The sequence below is a fragment of the Colobus angolensis genome, unplaced genomic scaffold (assembly GCF_000951035.1).
Source record: "Colobus angolensis palliatus isolate OR3802 unplaced genomic scaffold, Cang.pa_1.0 Scaffold229, whole genome shotgun sequence".
In the NCBI taxonomy this organism is placed as follows: Eukaryota; Metazoa; Chordata; class Mammalia; order Primates; family Cercopithecidae; genus Colobus; species Colobus angolensis.
The window spans coordinates 2737485-2753314 of record NW_012115477.1 but is presented as its reverse complement, the minus strand read 5'-3'; the positions used below and the strand labels follow the sequence as shown (position 1 = coordinate 2753314).

Here is a 15830-nt window from a genome sequence, read left to right as displayed (position 1 = left end):
TGAAAAAAGGACTCCTATTTGTAGAATATGTAATAAAAAGGCCAATTTATAGAGAAAAAACCCAAGTTAGTTGCTTTTAATTGTGACATGTAATTGTTCCTGCAGGCTCTTCTGAAAATGGATTGCCAATGGTTAGTTGCACGTCTCATCCAAGAAGCTGCTATTCTGACTTCAGCTGTCAAGCTTGGAAAAGGCTGGAGGGAACTAGCTGAAAAGTTAGTACGACTCACAAAGCAACAAATGGAGGCATATGAAATTCCTCATCGAGGAAACACTGGAGATGTTGCTGTTGAGGTAAGACTTGTTTGTGTAATTCAATGGTGAAAAGCTGCAGACCAAGTAACACTAACGTAATCAAACCCGTACCACATTCACGGATTCACTGGGGGAGTGTCCAAGATAATCCACTAACTGAATCACTGCGCTAGTAACTCCTCAGTACTATCTGAAATATAGACACACTCTCTTAAAAGGCATTGAGAGCCTTTAAAATATTGATATTTCTTCTTTTGGATTTCATATTCTCATGGCCTTTGATCAATGAATTAATTGATCAAATTGGGCCAGTAAGTGGGGATGGCTATAAGAACTTGAGTCATAAAACAGGTAGATTTTGAAGATGTGAGACAGTATCAAGTCAGAACAATAGAGGAAAGTATAATAATATGTATTTATCGGCCTCAGGCATAGACTTAGTCACTTGTGATAACTAATGCTCAGTGACAAGAAGCATTAAGAAAGTGGATATAGAGCCAGTGGTGATGAGAAATAGATACCTAAGAGCTTCATTATCTCCTTCACAATGTTGCCTACAATAACTACAGGCATCAATTGCAGAATGATAGCACTTAGTACAAAGTAAATATTTACCATGAAAATATTGTTTTTATCAAAACAAATGTATGCTGTTAGGCACAAGTTAAATATTTTTCTCTAGATTACCATAAAGAACTGTGAGTCAATTTTTGTTGAATTAAATAAATAAAAATATTCCAGTGAAGGGCACATGTAAAATATTCTGTATCTCTCACTCTAAATGAACAAGCATTTTGAAGATATTTATGTTTAAGGAAATCTCTCTCTTATTAGAGATGACTTGGTGAGGACAGAAGAGGTATTCTTCACTTTGTTTTTGGCAGAGAGCTGGGAATTCATTTTTGGAGAAAATTTTCTTACTTTGATGCAACCATTCCAGTTGGGTGAACAGGACAAAGCCACCTTTGCAGGAAAAGTAGAGACAAATCGAGTCAGCTGAATTCCAGCAGCTGCAGTGGAAGTGTCAGCAGGCTGGTTTCTGAGTTCTTGCAGCCTGGCTCTCCAGCCAGGACTTCTCCAAAATAAGACTCTTTAGCCAGGAGCAGCCAGGGACTGAGGATGTCTTTCCCCTCAGAGACTACATTTATCTCCATAAACTTAGAAGGGCATTACAGCCTATAAATAAGCATAATAGAGCATTCAGTGCAGTACACAAAATGGACTCAAGTGTTTACAGAATGAGATGAAAGATAGGAAGCCTTTGAGAAGGAAAAACAAATATTATGAGGGATACGCTCTTCTGATTTGGACATTTCAGTTAACTGATTAAAAAGTTGTCTAATTGAAAGCAGGACCTTTTTTTCTTAATAAGGTTCTGTTTTGAAAGAGTTTTGTTGAGAGTTATTTATCAGAGTTATTTATTCTGTCAGCCTCCTTAAGCATCTGGCTTCTTTCTAATTGTGGTTGTTTATAGTTTGTCTTCCCCTAAATCTTCATGGAGGCCAGCAAACCACCTACTTTTCCATTATTTACTTTTGCAGAGCCCAAATCATAAATGACTAAGTCTTTGCCTGAGGCTGATAAACACTCAGAAGGAGAAAGGAAAGCCCCTAGGTGACTTTCTATGATAGTTCAACTGATTGTGATTAATAGTAAGAGTCATCACTCAGATTCATGTTATTCAATACTTAGAAAAATCCACAGTATATTGGCCTAAGGTCATTCCAAATAATCTACAGAAATTTTACCTATGAGGTCACTTAACTAACGGGTAAATATATGCTAATTTCCAACCTCCTAAAAAAATAGCTGTATAATTTTTCTCTTTGGGAGGAGATTCTTAAATATGATCAATTTACAAGTCAAGTAGTTGATTTCAAAGCACACTGATATTAGTTCTGGGTAGGGGGTGCAGAGCGGGGGGAAGTGCACTGGGGCAGGGAGATAACCAGGTCTAGCGGTTACTGGGCTGCTTTTTTTCCTGTATCTCATTTCCTCAGAGGGCACACACTGCAAAAATTGCCTTCTATGTGTGCCAACGCCTACAGTTGGGTTCTTTCACTTACTTTCTCTCCTTTAACTTCTTTCTCTTCCCTTTGTTCTATTTTTATTGTGTCTTAGGGAGAGTTATCTGGCACTGACTCCGTGACAGGCACTGTTCTGGAAATATTACAGAAATTAACTAATGTAATCCTTTCAATAAAAACTTACGGGGCAGACACTAATATCTAAGATATAGAGAGGATAAGTAACTTGCTTAAACATACACAGCTGGAAAGTCCTGGAACCATGTTTAGAGCACAGACATTTGACTTCAGAGTCCATGACTTTTACCATTGCACTCTGTCCATCAGTGTTTAACATGGTGACTAAGTTGCGGAGTCAGAAGGTGCGGCCAGGGTTGAGCAACTCATTTCATTTTATATTTGGCCTCTTTTCAGGCCATGTAAAGTAGCCATAATAGTATCAAAATTGGCCTCAAAATTAAATCTTTACCAAGCCTCAAGCTGATTAAAGAATTAAGTATATTAATAATACATTTGTGAGATTTTCTGAATACCTTAACCATTTCTTAATTTTTTCTAAGGTGAAGAAAAAGCCTCTCTTTGGAAACTTTTGAGAATGTCAGTTTTTAAATTAACCACCTCCTCAAGTTAAATTTTAAGAAATGTTACTCAGTTTTTCTAATGACATGATAATACTACCTAAAAGCAAAACTGTAAAGCTTGGAATCTGATAATAAACAAAGTGTGTTTTTCATAGCATTTCTTTCAGGAAAAAATGCACTTATGCTATACAAAGATGTCACTATTGCTAAGGTTCTTCTGGGAAAGTTAGTGAAAATTTATTGGAGTTTTCAGAATATATTTAGAGCTTTAATTTTTTAAAAAAGGAATCAATAGAATATTAGAAAAATAGCTCACTTTTTAAATGTTGAATTTTACAAGGGGACATACTGGGGATTCAGAGATAAGAAATTCACTGGCCAAAATTTGGTGCTCTTCACTGAGCCTTCTAGGGATGGTTACCACAAATGACAACAATTGTTCTACAACTCCCTCATTGGCCCCCTTGCGTAACAATATAGATTATGCTATTTTTATCTCGTTTAATAAGGACGCATATTCACTAAGGACATTAAAGTTTCACTTCCTTTCTTTTTTTTTTTTTTTTTCTTTGAGATGGAGTCTGGCTCTGTTGCCCAGACTGGAGTGCAGTGGCACAATCTCAGCTCTCTGTAATCTCTGCCTGCCAGGTTCAAGAAATTCTCCTGCCTTAGCCTCCTGAGTAGCTGGAATTACAGGTGCATGCCACCATACCTGTATGATTTTTGTATTTTTAGTAGAGATGGGTGTTTCACCAGGTTGGTCAGGCTGGTCTCGAACTCCTGACCTCGGGTGATACACTCACCTCGGCCTCCCAAAGGGCTGGCATTACAGGTGTGAACCACCGCTCTGGCCTCACTTCCTTTCTTAAATTACCTTTGCCCACTGGGCTCTGTCTCAACCACAGGCACCAATAGTCCTGTCGAGAATGGTTGCTTATCCAACCTGCCAGAATGGGCTACTCTCCCAGTGGAAACCAGCAAAGTCAATGTTCCTAATGGCAATTTTTTTATCTCAGAAACTACTCACCTGTAGAGATTCATAATTGGGAAGATGTATTTTAAGTCTTTTTGTAGTCACCATTTAATCAATGCAGATTTAATTTTCCTTTGTATCTTCTATTCACAACCTGTTCCTCGTTTTCTGACTGGCTGCTAGAGAGTTCAAAGTACTTTATTCCAAGTCTAGATTAAAGATGGGAAAGTTGTTGATTTTCAAGCAGTTTTATTCATTTTCTATAAGTGAATAAAAGATTCCACATGGAATTCTTTCCACTTGTTTCGTATCTTATATCTGTGTCCTAGCCTTCAGTATTTAATTCATCCATATACTTAACGCTTATTCTGGGTCTATCAGTTCTGAACATTGGTTTTGGAGCCATAAAAAACACAAAATATGATTATTTTTTCCTTAAAAACCAGGTTTTATTTTGGCCTGGGAATTGGGATAAACTGTTAATATTTGAATTGTTATAATATTTCTTAAAAGTATATGATTAGATGACAATGGTAATAGTTGTAATTTACCAAGTGTTCATTGTCAGCTAGTCATTATGAGCATTTTCTTTACAATATCTCCATTATTTCAATATACTTTGTAAGGAAAACATTATAGCCATCTGCTCTTTACATATATGCAAACTGAGGGTGAATGTATTTGTGTAATTTATCCGGTTACATGGCTATGAAGTGCAAGTACTTAGATCTGAATTCACTTTGTCTTATATAAAGTCCTAACTGCTGTATTATACTAATGGTAAGCCCTTTCAAATTTAACTTATTTAAAAAACATCAAAGTGGTGAGGAGCAATTAGAAGACACATCCTAGCTTTGAAGGATGGGTGGCCTTTGAGTAATTGGAGAGGAATACAAGTAGACTTCAGTGCTTCTAGATATCATGAGCTCTAGAGACCGCAGAGAAGATGTGGCCAGGAGGGGAGAGTTCATCTTAATAATTACTGGGTGATGTGGTCAGGTACATATGTTGGTATCAACGGAGGGGAGTCTTCAATGACTGCCAGAGCATAGAGGTTAAGATTCTTGGCTGGACTTCTGTTCCACCTCTACTATCTATTACCCCTCAAGCCTTGGGCAAATTACTTTACTTTCCTGGGAATCTATTTTGTGTGTCTGTGAAGTAAGGAAAATAATACTATCTTCCTCATTGGATGTTTAGAAGATAAAATGAGATAACAAATGTGTAATATTTGGGACATTGTTTTGCATATTGTAATCACTAAATACATATTATTTATTATTTTAATGAAGAGGAAGAGGAAAAGGTGAATTTGACAACTATATAACATTGAGTAATTTTTGGAAAATAGAATAAAATACACTTTTTTTTTTAGTAATATGACTGAGAGTGCCTATAGGAAGAATGTAAGGAAAAAGTTAGCAATTATTTCAAGGTTTCTCATCTGAGAAACTGGCAGAATAGCAATGCATGGAAAAAAAAATGAGATAAAGGCTTGGCTGATCAACTTATTTCTTATGGGCTTAACAACATTTAATTTTCCTTGGAAATTATCTCTCGCAAAAGTTAAGAGAAATATCCTTGGGCTATATGGTTTTCTGGCTTAAATGGCAACTTCTGGATTCTGCTTACAGGGATGTTGAATTATCAAGTTCTGATCTGGGCCTAGTTCAGTTCTAGCCTTGGTACTTAATTCTTTTGTTTGCTGTTCTTTTGAAATGAGAAATATATTTATAATTTCTTAGAGAAGAGAAAAGCATTATATGGAAATTCACATACCAGTTGTAAAATGTATAGAATGGTATCTCAAATATTCATTGTTTGAACTACAGATTTGGCACAGTGATGTTATTAGATTACCATCGTCTACTCTGTACAATTCTGTACTTGTTACAACCTTTAATTTCAAAAAGATACTCCATTTTGGGAGGAATGAAGTAAGAAAGCAAACAAAGCACAGTGGAATTTCTGAGGTAACACATTATATTCCTATGATTTTTGACTTAATTCTATATTATACACTGAAAATCAAATAGAAATAACAAGCATATTAAGTTAAACATTATTAAGAAAATGTAAAATGGATTTAAAGACACTAATTTTGATTTTAGGTTTTCTTTTTCAAGTTTTAGTACTAGGGAACATAAATAATAAGGAATTTCAGAAAACCAAAATCCAGCTATATGTAAGACCAAAATCAGAATTTGTTAGAACTGCTTAATAATGAAATAAAGTTGTGGCAATACTTTAATAAAATGGCCCTAGATTTATAGCAAGGTTACCTGGGTTCTTTTCCTGGATAGTTGACTGTGATTTTGTTACTTAACTTTAAACTCAACTACAATTAGCATTAATTGAGCACTTAGTGTGTGCCGAAAACATTTACATCCATTCCTTTGTATACTTAGCAATTCTTTTATAGCATTGGGTACGCCTTTTTTTTTTTTTTTCTCATTTGCCAGAAGAGGAAAGCAAGGGTGTAAAGAAAGTTGATAGCTTACCTAAGATCCTGGAGCTACTAAATTGAGAGTCTAGATTTAAACCAAGATGTTTGCCTCTAAATCCAGAGCTCTTGACACTATATGTTTTCATTTGTTTTAATGTTTACATCGAAAAATTAAATTGGAGAAGCCCAGTTTCTCTAAACACTGATGTCAGTTGTCTCTATGAATATATGTTTTTGGCAGGGGCATGGGTGGCAGTGATGATGAGGAGGGAATGAGGAATCCTCCCAACTAGGAATTGGTAAGAACGGCTTAACCAGCAGGTTTTCCTACAATATTTGACTATTTAAGCAGATGCACTAGCAAGGAATAGGTCCTCTGTCTTCCTCTGGCTCATGCTTAACCCCTGAAGTTCCAAGTGGTTATTCTCACCCAAATTTAGCTGGTTGTCCCCAATTATACTTTTTCAACAGAATATTGTGTTAAGTTTTAACCAAGCAGCATCTCCTTGGTGAGGACATAGGGGCCCCCAGATATGTTAGCCTCCCTTCTCTTCTGAAGACAACAGTAATCTTACCTTCAACAACATTTATGTACTTACTAATTATAGGTAATGTTAAAGCTTACCTGAATATTGTAAATGATGTACTGAGGATAGAACATATGTAATAATCATTAAGAAGGCAACCTTGCGTTAATACTTCTTCAGCTAATGGTACTGAAAATGAAATGTTGTTCCTGTAAGTTTCTGAGAAAAGTAGGTGGATTACTAATCCTTTAATGTGACAAAATGTAATTATCCAAAAGTAGTTAAAACCAATTGCATTCTTTTTGCTATTCATATTTTATAAGCTAAAAAAAGACACAGAGTGCTATGCTCAAATCTGAATTTCTTTTACTCATGTTGCATTTCATTTTCTAGTGCATTATCTAATGAGTCTTACTGACTTCTGGAAATGAGCACTCTAAATTTGGAAAACTGTTTTTTTTTGCCTTTATTCCTATTTAATTTCTTTCGGCATCCCCACTTATTACTTTTTATTGCTCCATTACTTTTTACTTTGTCCTCTAACACTGACAAGATAACTTAAGACACACTTCTTCTACACAAAAGCTGGAACTTTGGAAAACTGCGAACTTCCTGTGTTAAATACTTACTCAGGCTGCTGCCCTTTTTTTTTTTTAATAAGGAGAAAAGCACATAGATGAAAAGTTAACAACTATGTGCTTTTATCAGCCTCACGCTTCCTATTTAAGAATGAAACTGCAATATCATGAAGTTACCATTAAAAATCTAAGAATAGGGTGCTGACGAGTTGATGGGTGCAGCACACCAACATGGCACAGGTATACCTGCACGTTGTGCACATGTACCCTATAACTTAAAGTATAATAATAATAAAAAAAATCTAAGAATAGAGGCGTAAGAATGCAGTCTATGTATTAAATATTTGTGATAGAAATGAGAAGGCTGAGAGATAGAAATTTTTGTGGTTAAGAATAATTTAACAACTAAAAAACAAACCCTCAGGAGCATGCTTTCCTTTTGATTTTTTGAAACCCAAGTGCAGAGTTTCTGCATATCTTTTCTGAATCATAACATTGAGCAAGAGAGGAAGAACTATTTTTAAAACACAGAATAGATACAGGATGACATAAATCTGGAAGAGATCTTGGCGATCTGCAACTCCTTTCTAGCCTTCGGAGGATTAAATGTTAGTCAGTCCAGAAAGAAAATTATTTATTCTACCCATTTTATTCCTTCAAATATTTCCAGAAAAGATAACTTCATTTTCTTTGCAACTTGTTACAAAATCTAGAATTTTTTGTGACCTAACTGGGTAGGTATTTTAGGGCTTAATTTCATAGAGTCTATTGTTAATTAATGTACACAAATTACCTCTTATGTCTCTGTCTTGGATGATATGTATTTACTTTTTAAGAAAACTAGAATGAAATGAGTTAATAAAAAATGCAGAAAAAATAAAAGTATCTTTAGAACTTGTGTCCAAATGTTCCTATATCTATTCCATCTATTCCACAAAGGGCAATCAAACAACTGATTAGCCTATTTATTGTGTTGATGAGACCTGGACTATTAATCAGGTTTTGTTAAGGCGAAGCTCAAATAGAGATTTTTTTTTTTTTTCTTCAGACCCAGGCTGGAGGGCAGTGGCGTGATCTCTGCTCATTGCAACGTCCGCCTCCTGGGTTCAAGCGATTCTCCTGCCTCAGCCTCCCGAGCAGCTGGGACTACAGGCACGCACCACCATGCCTCACTAATTTTTGTATTTTTAATAGATACAGGGCTCACCATAATGGCTAGGCTGGTCTCAAACTCCTGACCTCATGATCCACCCATGTTGGCCTCCCAAAGTGCTGGGATTACTTGCGTGAGCCACCACCCCTGGCCTAGAGACTTACTTATTAAGGGAAAACATAGTTCCCCAAATTTAATATTTTCTATCAGTGTATTAAGTACATAACTCTTGACATATGCTTTTGTTCCCATTCCTTCTCAATTTCTCATGATACTTGCCCCTCTAATTTTGTGCCCTAACTCCATAATGATTTTAACATCTTTTTGTATTTATGTTTCTGCCAAAGGAAGTTAACCTTTCTTCTTGGGTGCTTCATATATGCTACCTATTTAAGACTCATTAACCTTAAATTCTCCATATGGCAAACCTAAGATTCAAACCCCAAATCCCCTTGCCATCATAGAATATTACTTAAACTTTTTTCTTTTGAAAATACCTCTATTTTCTACTGCTGCTTGCTAATTTCCAAAATCCTGGATTTGCCAAGTTTTTCTTCATATTCCTACATTGTTGATGTTACAGGTAGCAGTGGAGGTAACAGAAAATGGAAGTCCTGAGTGTTACACTGGCATATGTTTAACATCCAGCCCTACAAAGGGAAAAACCCTAAACTTACAGCTTTTGTTAATTTTCTTAGCCTAAATATTCCGATCGGACATCATTTTAACCTACCATTGTGGTGTCACTGAACACGGAGTTGGGAGGATATCCAGGGAGCTTGTGTGAGCTGGCTCCAGCAAGCCAGTGCATGTCCTTTTTTGGATGTTATTATACTTCTTGACTTTTGCAAGATGAAGCATGTGATTCACTTTCTTTCCCTTTGACTCCAGCTTCTCCCCATCCTTTTATTGCTTCTATTTCTCTCTTGTAGCCACTAATCATTGACTTAGTTGAGAATTAAATTTTGTATGCCTTTATTCTTTTCCTTGGCATGTTCTTCTACTCTCACGTGTTTTGCCGTCCCTGTAGCACAAGTGGTGCCAAACCCTTGTCTATCCTCTCAAGGTCATCTCCCCGTTCCAATCATAATTTTTTTATCAGATACCCTCCCTTTTGCTTGATGCTCAGTAGGGCTGAAAATAACTCCTTAGCTTGCCCTTACCAAAAAAATAAGTACTTTCTTCCCTATCCTATTAAAAAGTATAAATGCAAACTATATGCCAGATACTTGCTGAGGTATTTTGAACACAACATTTGGGAATGATTATCCATATTTTATAGATTAAAAAAATTCCAACCTGAGATAACTTGATTAGTTTATCAAATAGGCAACGGAACTCAGATGTAAACGCAGGACTCGGACACCCAAACCTGTCTTTCTTTCCATTATGGCATCATGCCTCTCAGTGAATGGAACAATCATTTTTTTTCTCACACTGATTTAAAATATGCAAGTAATTTTTGAGTCTTTCTGTTATTATCATATCCTATTATATCCATTGTGCCAGTGTTTGTGCAAGTATCTATCTCCTTCCTGTGCTATAAGCTTCTAAAAGCAAGAGTCACGCAATATTCATCATTTTATTTCTTACTATAACAAAATTTATTGTAGTGGAAGGTAGTCAATAAACCTTGATTTAATAAGCGAAATAGTTAATGAACAATGATAATGTTGAATATTTTCATTGTATTTATGCTATCAAAGCGTTTCTCTATCATCTTTGTTGAGAGCTACCAATGATTTTTGTATATAGAAGATGAAATTTTACACCAAAGGAATATTCAGGTTTAATTTGCTACAATGAGGAGGAAAACTGGAATGCAGAATATGCTCATATTTTAGTGTAAATCGTAAAGTTTATCAACGCCCTGTTGTTTTCAGCCCAATGTTCTTTTACCCATTTCTAGCCAGATTATGGTTTACACTCCAGGGAATCTCAAATCGGTTTCAGGCAATATTCCGCCTTGCATTTCAGAGAAATTCAGGGGACTCTTGGGAAGTCTTTACACTTTCAAAAGTCTTAATTAGGGCCTGGGACTCAGTAATGTACCCAAATTTCTCTGATTTGCAAAAGCTCTGGACACTACTCTGTTGTTAGTGCAAATTGCCAAATGTGAAGACGTTGTATGGTGCTCTGCATAAGTACATGAGTAGATGTGTCATTGGACCTTTCCTGAATCTGTAGTTTCTATTTTTTGCATCACCTCTGGCATTTCCTGCCCTCAGCAGCATGGAGGAGCTGCTTTTTGATGGAGTGTGCCTAAGGGCTTTTCTATACATAGCAATTCACAGTCCTGCAGCAAGATAGGCCATAGATACAGAGCTTTTCTACTCATGAAAGTAGGTGGGGCCATTTTGGCTGCTTCTGACTGTAAAAGTATTTGAATCTGTAGTGTAGTGGACAACCCAAAATAAAATTACCCATTTATAATTCTTGAGACATCTGTTTTCTGCGATGCTTTATGCTAATCTACTATGCCATCCCCTTTTTACAGAAATGTTTTAAGTTGCTGTTTATCATAAAATATCTCCAGATACATCATTTGTCAGACTCAATCACTAATGGAGTTAGAACAGTCTTAGAAGCCTTTAGCTATAAACACCATTATTTAAAAAAATACGTGACAATTTGAACCAGTTTGTTGGGCATCAGGGACTTTTAAGTGAATGGAAGGCAGTATCCATGTCTCAGAGATTTTACAGACAGAATATACCCACTACAGAATAATCTATTTGTTTAGTGATTCTTTGCAACTGAGCAGTGACAACCAAGATTGAGTCTGACAAAAAGGTTCCATTATGTCTCAACTGATAGTCCATTGTTGAGAAACTAGTGGCAATCGTACTTTGAGAAGTTTGGTTTCAATGTAAATCTTCAGAAATGTAGATGAGCAGATACCTCATTCACATTCTATCAGACATAGAAGATAAATTATTAATCTGGTTGGTGAGGCTAAAACTTACATACAAAAATCTGAGGTGATTTTTGTTGCTGCATCATATACCGACATGGTATAACTTTGATAATTGTCTTTTATTCTCTACCTTGCAAAATTAAGCTTTGCCAAGAGAGATGAGGGAATGGGTTGTCATGGCTTCCCAGGAATGTCAATTTGGACAAATGACATCAAATTGTCCTTAGAGCCTTTTATGTGGATTGAATCAAATACATAATGGAACTCCCTATTTAGGTCTTTAATTCTTTTAACTTTAATTTTTAAAATTAGACTGTATGAGGATATTGGAGGATGGTGAAACTTAGATGCCAAGGCTTTAGTTCATGTGGTATCACTAAACTGTGATAGAGGTTCTACTTTAAAAGGGCAGTTCTGCGTAATATTTAGCTCAGAGTCTGTGTTCCTATATTTTGAAAGTGATAGAATCACAACCAAATTAGTTCAGTGAACCCCCCAAAATAAGCAAATAACTAAGCTTATATTTCAAATATTCCAATTATAAGTGTAGGGTTCATTTTGTTGTTTCCCTAGAGAAAATTCATTTTAAGCTGTTGTGTGTGTGCGCGTGTGTGTGTGTATTTTACAATTTGTCTTATTTGGTCTGCCTTTGTCTCTATTCTCTCTCTAGCCTGGTTGCCTTGGTTACCATTACATACATGCTTGTATGTGAAGTTTCTCTTTGACGTACATTTATTTCTATGGAAACAATGACATCATTGGTATGGGTAGGTGCTTAGGAAAAGCAAAAAGAAGCAGCATTGAATAGTGGTTTTTCTTTGGATTATAAAACATATCATGAAAGAAATGTTTTAAATTAAAGAACTGTATTTTTGCTTTCATCGTGACTTGATCAAGAAGCTAGATTTTTGCTTGTTCATAGACTTGCTGGAGTAAAATGATTTAAAACGTTAAATATACTATTTCTCCCTTATATATTATTTGGTGTCATAAAACTCACCACAGATAGGTATAATAATAATAATTAACCTTAAAAGTCTCAAATATTAAAAAGGCTATCTCAATAACATTTGTTATCATCAAAGAATTGTGCAAGGAATTTTATATTCACATTAAGGCAACAGCAATGTATAGATGATGGATCAATGGAAAAAAGGCCCCACTTGTAGTTATTATTTTTAAAATCTCTAGTTTTAAAAATACAAGGATATAGCAGGAAGCTGATAGCTATTAAACCATATTTTCTATGACATCAAATAAGTTCATGTATAATTGGCATTCCGTTTTCTTTTAAATCTTAAGAGGCTTTTTACATCTTTTTTTAAAAAACTATTTTCCTCTCCTTTCTACTTCCACACTACTCCAATCTATTTTTTTTTCTTTATAGATGATGTGGAAGCCTGCCTATGATTTTCTGTATACCTGGAGTGCTCACTATGGAAATAACTACAGAGACGTGTTACAAGACCTTCAATCAGCTTTGGACAGAATGAAAAACCCTGTGACCAAACACTGGAGAGAATTAACTGGAGCTTTAGTACTAGTAAATTCTTTGGAGATTTTGAGAGTAACTGCATTCTCCACTTCTGAGGAAGTATAGAAATAAAGGGTGTGTTTTTGATGGGAGGGAAAATAGTAAGGGGAAAATGAGATAATGGTGTGTGTGTGTGTGTGTGTGTGTGTCTGTGTGTTTGTGTGTAAGAAAGAAAGAATCTCAGAAAAACATTATATTAATTTCCTTCATGTTCAAAACCAATTTTGTTTTCTGATGAAAGCACAGCCTAACTGATAGGCAAGATGGGTTTTATCCTCAAATATGTATTTTTGTATATGTTTCAAACACAAGTATTAGGCTGCTTTGTTCTTAGAAAGGAAAGAAAAAAGAAAAGTGCCCTCTCTCTCTTTCAGTGTTATTTTAAATTTACTAAGTTAAAGCTGTTTGAATAATTACATCACACAGATATCTGGGTACACTAGAGGCTATCAACATGAACAAAGCAGTGTTCCCAGGAGGCAGCTAGAAAGGGGGGAAGCAAGCACACACCCTGTGGCCAGTCACGGCTGCCTGCTTTCCACACCTGACCTCTTCAGTTCATCAGTGGGGTTCGCCAGCATCACCCCCATTTTTCATGTGAAGAAACTAAGGAATGGAGAGAACGTCTGAGGCTACATAGCCAGTACAAAGTAGGTTTTCTGCTTGAAAACCTGTTTCTATTTCTTTTTAAAAAATCATACTGCATAACAGAATAGTAAAAACAAAATGCATGTTAAGACTTACAGGGAAACAGACGCCGTTTCATTTTAAGTGAGATTTGCTACTTTTTTTCATCATCTCTTGAAAGACTGCCAGAAGGAAAATACAACTTGTCAGAAATCTGTTGTCTGCATGCATGGACCTAGTGTTTTCATCAGCTTCCTTCAGCATCTTGGGACCTCTCTAAATCCTACCTAACTTGGGACTTTTTCTGCAGGATTATAATGTAAAATAGTTCTTTAGCTCTTGGGGATTTTTAATAATATGAGTTACTAAAAACAACCACCACCAGAATCTTGATTATACTGTTGAGTAGAGAGGTCTTAACCACCAAAAATACTGATATCTTTATGTTGGCATGCTCATGCAAACAAGTGTGTGTGTGTGTGTGTGTGTGTATGTACCACAGTGTTTTATAAAGCACAGCCTAACTGATTATATAGGACAAAAATTATATAGGACCCTGGGTCAGTATAAATGCTAATGGCTGGCAAAGTTCACAAAGAGATGTTCTGTGCTTACTCATCTGTTCAATCTCTGGTTGCCTGCCAGTGTTTATGTGTGTATTTGGACAGTCATTCATTTATTGTCATTCAGTCAATAGGCAGAGTATATGTGTCTATTTTTTTGGCAGGCATATAGATGCTTGAGGCTAATAATGGGGAAAAAACCAGCCTGAACTCTGACTTTAGTAGTGCTAAGTGATAGATAATTTGGAAAAATGACACCGTTAAATATAAAATGGCATGCATAATAACAGTTGCAATGGGGAGAGGCTGTGATGCTATGACACATAAACATAGATATGCCATCATATGAAACTGGAAGTGGGGGTGGGTCAGGGAAGTTTCCTCTTGGAAAGAAATAATGAACCTGAAGGAAGAGTAGGCATTGTCCTGGTGTGGTGGGGTGTAAGCGGTGATCCCACAAAGCACTGAAGCTCTTAGATGGGTGGGAGCTGAACAGGTGCAGGAAGCAGGGGTGAAGAAGTGAAAGTATAAAAGACTCAAGGATGAGATGAGGATAGAGCAAGAAGAGGCCACATTAGGGCCATTAAAGCTGCTAGAATTTAGAAAGAAAACACACAGCCTCAAAGAAATGTGGGTAAGCCAAATAAGGATTTTGTTTTGGGAACCTGAATAAAAGCTGTCCATTTGACTAAAAAATAAAAACAGAATCTTTTTAGAGCTTTTAATATACCCACCCTGGGATATTTGGTATGCTGGCAATGGTAATTCAAATTGGGATTTAAGAATAATCTTCGCTGGGCGCGGTGGCTCACGCCTGTAATCCCAGCATTTTGGGAGGCCGAGGCAGGCAGATCATGAAGTTAGGAGATCGAGACCATCCTGGCTAACACGGTGAAACCCAGTCTCTACTAAAAAAAAAAAAAAACTAGCCAGGCGAGGTGGCAGGCGCCTGTAGTCCCAGCTACTCGGGAGGCTGAGGCAGGAGAATGGCGTAAACCCGGGAGGTGGAGCTTGCAGTGAGCTGAGATGGCACCACTGCACTCCAGCCCAGGCAACAGAGTGAGACTACGTCTCAAAAAAAAAAACACAGAACAAAACAAAAAACAAACAAAGGAATAATCTTTAGGGCTTTCAATATTTATATTTGATGATAAGGGAACACAGCCTGACCAAAGAATTATGTACACACATTCAAGGACAGAATTTATTTTAATTAAAAATAAATTATGAGAGAAGGAAAAAGAAAGCACGATTTTTACTTTCAGAACACAATCATTTTTAGTGGTGATTTTGCTTTATTTAGAACATTCTTGGAATCTTGTTAACACATCAGCTAACCAGAGAATTTTGGGAAGGGATAGCGGGGATTAATAACTGGGTTTTTCCAGGCTCCAAGATCTGAGAAAACAGAGATCTTGTTAGCTCATTAGTGTAGTAAGATCAAATAAATAATTTCAGGTTTACATTGCATCATGTATTATGATTGTGATCGAGAATAATAAGAGTTTAAAAAAATGAAAAACAAGATTTCTGTAATTTAAGGATGAAACAATGGTTTAAATATTAATACACACAAATATATTTCATAATCTTGTAACAAATCCTTCCAGGGGAAATTTTTTTTTTTTTTTTTGAGCCAGAGTCTGGCT

General features: G+C 36.1%; 1 protein-coding gene across 2 annotated transcripts in view; it reads left to right on the top strand.

Annotated features, from left to right (window-relative positions):
• Positions 1–13132, top strand: part of MACC1 (metastasis associated in colon cancer 1) — a 76112-nt gene extending 62980 nt beyond the window's left edge. For both annotated transcript variants that reach the window (XM_011944161.1, XM_011944162.1), the window contains 2 exons: positions 106–294; positions 12845–13132. In XM_011944161.1, coding sequence (XP_011799551.1) covers positions 106–294; positions 12845–13057 — 402 coding nt within the window. In that variant the 3' untranslated portion in view covers positions 13058–13132. The remainder of the gene's footprint in view (positions 1–105; positions 295–12844) is intronic.
• The last annotated feature ends 2698 nt before the right edge of the window (positions 13133–15830 follow it).